At 37.8% G+C, this 5,740-nt stretch overlaps 1 protein-coding gene across 1 annotated transcript; it reads left to right on the top strand.

Annotated features, from left to right (window-relative positions):
• The first annotated feature begins 442 nt into the window (after window positions 1-442).
• On the top strand, window positions 443-4,976 carry LOC18441978 (putative pectate lyase 18). Its single transcript, XM_006852202.4, has 4 exons — window positions 443-629; window positions 1,039-1,779; window positions 2,646-2,784; window positions 4,306-4,976. The coding sequence occupies exons 1-4, from the start codon at window positions 502-504 to the stop codon at window positions 4,525-4,527; spliced, it is 1,230 nt and encodes a 409-aa protein (XP_006852264.2). The 5' UTR covers window positions 443-501; the 3' UTR covers window positions 4,528-4,976.
• Window positions 4,977-5,740: the final 764 nt, after the last annotated feature.

Here is a 5,740-nt window from a genome sequence, read left to right as displayed (position 1 = left end):
CAAAAAAAAAACGCATTTGAATGAGATTGCATTTAAACTTTTCCCACTTCAAAAACCCCTTCAATTAGTTGATGGTGCAAGAAGCGGAAAGATATTTCAATAGCTTTCCCTACCACAAAATAACCAAAATTAGCAAGCTAAAATTTAGAAGAAATGAAACGATATAGGAAATACGTGGAGTGGATAAACTAGTAGAAGATATGCAGTTTCAATAAAAAATAAGATATTTATTCATTTTGATACGTATTTTTAGGGAGAGAAAGTTTCATAGAGAGAGAAACGACTTTCATGGTTTTGTCCCCTAAGTTAACGGCCTAAACCACCGATAAGAATCCTGTAAAACCCACAAATCACGTACCAAGTGACCCAAAAGTTATGGTTTAGTCACACACTCTGCCCCACTTTCTTGCTTTAAAACCCCCTCTAAACACCCCCATTTCTCACATCTTTCCCCTCTGAACTTTCCTTCTAGCTCTCTCTCTCTCTCTCTAGTTTTTCAACATGCCGACACTCTCCATGTCTGCAATCTCTCTCTTCTTACTCTGTTTCTTTCTCTACACAACCTGCATTTCCTCTCGTGTGCTCCCTCAGGTGCAAGAACCAGAGTCAGTAGTTGAAGAAGTGGAGAGGTGGGAAATGAAGAGATTTTGCTCTGTTTTTTTTCTTGTACCCATTTGATGAATATGCATTTTAGTTTAGTCTAAGTTTTTCTCATCACAAGTTTCTTTGTCTGTGTATTTTCCCTTTTTTGTGCCTGCATTTCAGAAAACTACATTGTGCTCATTTGTTTCTGCATTTTTGCTTGGAGTTTTTCCATTAAAATTTCAAAGATCGGCACACTTTTTTCTTTTTTTAAATAAATTCAGATACATTTTTTCCTTTTGTTATTTCCTTGCATTAGACAATAACGAATACCACATTTCAATTTTCTTCATATTAAGCTGCGTTTTAAAGTGTCTTTTCAGTTTATTTGCAACCACTATAATGGGCATTTTCCATTCACATACAAGTGCCTCCAACTCTGTTTCTCTCTTGCAGGTCTCTCAACCACTCCCGTCGAAACCTTGGGTACCTATCGTGCAAAACCGGCAATCCCATTGACGACTGCTGGCGGTGCGACCCCGACTGGGCTACCAACCGCCAACGCCTTGCCGATTGTGCCATCGGCTTCGGCAAGAACTCGGTGGGAGGCAAGGGCGGCGAAATCTACACAGTCACCGACCCCTCCGACGACAATCCCGTCACCCCAAAGCCCGGAACCCTAAGATATGCAGTGATTCAAGATGAGCCTCTATGGATCATTTTTGCCAGAGACATGACCATCACTCTAAAAGAAGAGCTTATCATGAATTCATACAAGACCATAGATGGAAGAGGAGCCAGTGTTCATATAGCCAATGGCCCATGTATTACTGTACAGTATGTGACCAACATCATTATACATGGAATTCATATACATGACTGTAAACAAGGGGGAAATGCCATGGTTAGGGACTCGCCTAATCACTACGGTTGGAGGACTCTATCGGACGGTGATGGGGTGTCCATATTTGGGGGAAGCCATATTTGGGTGGACCATTGCACTTTGAGCAATTGCAGGGATGGTCTGATTGATGCTATACATGGGTCTACTGCTATTACTATTTCGAATAACTATATGACCCACCATGATAAGGTTATGCTGTTGGGGCATAGTGATTCTTATGCGCAGGATAAGAATATGCAGGTCACTATTGCTTTTAATCACTTTGGGGAAGGCCTAATTCAAAGGATGCCTAGGTAACAAAGACTCTCTCTCTCTCTCTCTAAACTTCTCTCGAACTTGTCCTCTCTCTCTCTCTAAACTTCTTTTGACTCCTCTCTCTTGCAAGTTTTCCTCATATTGGACTCGACTCCAACCTCTTAATCATGTTGGTAGTCAAATGGTCGAAGCCAGTGGGCGAGCCAACTTGGAATCGCCGAACGATTTATTTTTACCACGAGAAGATCAAGTATTTCAAGATTACCATTTAAAGATTAGTTATAAAAAATTTAAAAAAATAAAAAATTTTTGTAACATGTCTTTTTATGTTAGCTATAATTTTGACAAGGACAAAAAGTGTTTTGGCCATTAATAATAGCATTTTTCCTTTCTTTGATTATTTTTAAAATACCTTCGTCTTTCTAAAATACCCTCGTAACAAATAGATTTTTTCGAAATCCATTTTTTACTACTTTTTTTTTTAATATCATTATATTTGTTTTTGTTTAATTTTACTTTACACATAATTTGCCGTATTTTAAGGGGATTTTTTGTATTTTCTAATTTTGAATACTTTTTTTAGCCCCCTGGACCTACTCAGCCCAGCCCATGGCTGGGTTCTGGGCCAAGTCATGCTTTTACTACACTGCTATCTCTCTTATACTCCCCTCCATAAAAAAACTTTTAGCATGCTCTTACTCAATGGTTGAATCTCTCTCTTACATTGTTGACTGTCTCAATATCTCTCTTTCTCTCTCTCAGTCGGTGTATGTATGCAGTTTGTCTATGCAATCCCTTATGTAACATTTACTTTGTGTTTGTGTTTATTTGGAGTTCACCGTTCGTTTTCTAGTGAGATGAGCGAGTTTTGACAAAGAGGTGATATTCCCTTGTTTGTTTGCAGGTGTAGGTTTGGTTATTTCCATGTGGTGAACAATGATTATACACATTGGGAGATGTATGCAATTGGTGGAAGCGCATCACCAACCATTAATAGTCAAGGAAATAGATTTCTTGCACCCGATGATCGCTTTAACAAAGAGGTGAGAGAAAGATATATGATACATAGAGAGAGAGAGAGAGAGAGAGAGAGAGAGAGAGAGAATTGAGCAGGCAATTTACACTTGGTCTAAATGCCCACATGAAAAGGAGAGCCCCATTTTTCCCTGGCTTTCACATGGCCTACTTTTGGCCAAATTTTGAGCCGAATGCGACATTCATTCTCTCTTTCTCTCTCTAAATTCATTTCTACATCCCTCCCCTCTCTCTCTAGATTGGTTACTTTCATTCCTTTGCAAGAAAATAGGGGGGAAGTAGCTGCCAAATTAAAGGACAAAATCTTGTGTTGGGGGCCACATTTTGCCACATATTTTAGATTTGAATTTTTTCTATTTAGGTTTCTTTAATCTTTCTCGAACTTTGAAGTTGCTTTTGGTCATTGGTCGTAAGTCTCTTTTTCTCGTTTCTAGTTTTCTTTTATAGAAAATTTACTGGTTTTTGCCTCAAATCGAGTTTTAATCTTGAAAAGTTGTGAAAGGGTAACTACATTCCAATAAAGTGTCTGCCGTAAATCCCGTTGGTGTTTCTCTCCCCCTTTTTCAATCTATCAATTATTCTACTCTCCTCGACCTACAATGAGCTATCACTAGGGTTCAGGTGGCTCGGCCGGGCCCAGTGCCGTGACAAGCTGTGGCCTGGGCCATATGGCTACAAACTGTAGCTCGAGAACTAGGCCAGGGTAGCTATCACTAGGCATCAATGGCTCGTCCCCTAACAAAGGAAAATTAATTGTTTCATCTGGGCTGAACAGCATTTTTATAAGGAAAACGTACGTACGTTAATATAAGGATGCTATCTATAATGTAGAGCTATGAATGCTCCTAAAAAAACTATCGGAAAAGGTAGTTTTTAATATTAAAAATCCATTTAATTGATCATCGAGATGTATGATTATAAAAAATAAAAAGATTTTAAATCTTATAAATAGTGCATTTTACGACGGTTTATTTTCAAGATTTTCATATGTTTACAGATCTACTTGATTTTAACCATTTTTTAAATTTAAAATTTTATAATAAGCTATAAAAATAGATTTTGAGATAACCCCAATAACATTTTACATCAAAATTATATACCATGATAAAATTTGAAGGGCACTGTCCCTCTACACCTACGGGGGCATCCGTATGAAAACTGCACCCCTTTTACAATATATGATGTAGAGGTATAAAGCATGTCCATCTAAAAACCATTGTAACTAATGGTTTTTCAATTTTTTTGTTTTTCATATTCATGATCTCTATGATACATTCTCTAAAAATTGTAATCAAATTATATTAAAAAAGTATAGTTATTGCCACCCTCACTTTTACAGTATGCGGGCTGGCTGCATGAAAACCGTGTCCCCTTACTAAACAAATCAAGGCTCACGCCATATGGCTACAAAATATAAAATTTGGCTCGAGAACTAGGCCAGGGTAAAAGCTTGACGTTTTCTTTTTCTTCTGTAATTTTTAAATTTTGTTTTTTTTTTTAATTTTATTTGGCCTCATTTGTGTGGGCAGGTGACGAAACATGAGGATGCGCCAGAAAGTGAGTGGAAGAATTGGAATTGGAGATCAGAGGGAGATTTAATGTTGAATGGTGCATTCTTTACACCATCAGGCGCAGGGGCTTCTTCAAGCTACAACAGGGCCTCAAGCCTATCAGCAAGGCCCTCTTCTTTAGTGGGGGGCATCACCGTGTCGGCAGGAGCACTCAATTGCAAGAAGGGCTCACGTTGCTGAATCTTTTTTTAGACAGAGAAAGCGTGACTTAAGGAGAGAAAGAGAGGACCACATTTTTCTAAAAAAAACTAGAAAAAAAAATATAGAAGAAAGTAAAAATAAGAAGTGAAATATGAGGATTAAAAAAATGCTCTATGAATAGCTTTGTAGCAGTAATGGCGTTAGGGTCCTGTTTTAGTTTCTTTTTTCAAAGTTTTTTTCCCCTAATTTCCAACCTCGGCGTGTTGCCTTGACACCCATTCAGTCGTATCCAGTTTCGAATTGTGGTGGAATTGGAGGCAACAAGCGCAGATGTGTTGCTAAGTTATCAGCGTTGTTGTTGATGTTGTTGCTGCTGTTTCTTCTCGGTACTCATGGGATGGATGGATAGTGCAATGGTTTCCAATTGATGATATCTGTTGATTCAAATTATGATTATTATTAATGAGGAAAACATGTTTGATTTTCAATGTGGATCTCTCACTCTCTCTCTCTCTTTCCATTTTCAATGGGTATGAATGCATTTCTTCTCTCTCTATTTTCAATATGAATATGAAAGAACAATAGTTTTCTATCTTTATCTCTTACATTACTCAAAGACAAGAAGAAAGGCTAATAGACTCTCTCTCTCTCTCTTTTTCAATGTGCACAAAAAAGAACTGAAGTTTGTCTTGCTATCCTTCATCATTTACTCATAGAAAGGCTAATAGATTCTCTCTCTTAGTTGGTGAACCAGGCAGTGATGGAGACTTGTTGAGTTTGCACATGCTCTTGACCCTTAGTGTTAGCCACTTTATAGACTGAATCACAAGCCTGTTCCTGTCACTGAATATGCACCTCTCTCTCTCTCATTCTCATTCTCGGACCCTTTCGTATCTTCAATATCAAACCATAAGTTTCCATTGTAGCCAATACGACGTGAAACGAAGACTACTCCAGGGCTAAAAAAAGCAGGCAGTAAGTTTATATAAGGTGTCAACCTTATAGTGTACGAGCAAGGTGCACCTAAAAACATACCGGAGAAGGTTGTTCCCTCGAATCGATTATTTTGACTTCTAGATTCATAGACATGAAAAAAAATAAGGATTTTTAGTCCTAAAATTAGTTTATTTTCTAACACGTTATCGAGACCGTCTATTTTCAAGTGTTTATCAATATGCTTTCAACATAGTTTTCAGCTGCACCTTACTCTAATACTATAAGGTTGACACCTTATAAAAACCTCACCCAAAAA

Source organism: Amborella trichopoda, chromosome 6, assembly GCF_054954075.1.
Source record: "Amborella trichopoda isolate Santa Cruz 75 chromosome 6, AtrichopodaSantaCruz75HAP2 v2.0, whole genome shotgun sequence".
Lineage (NCBI taxonomy): Eukaryota > Viridiplantae > Streptophyta > Magnoliopsida > Amborellales > Amborellaceae > Amborella > Amborella trichopoda.
Note: the sequence above shows the minus strand (reverse complement) of the source record. Positions and strands in the feature narration are given on the sequence as shown.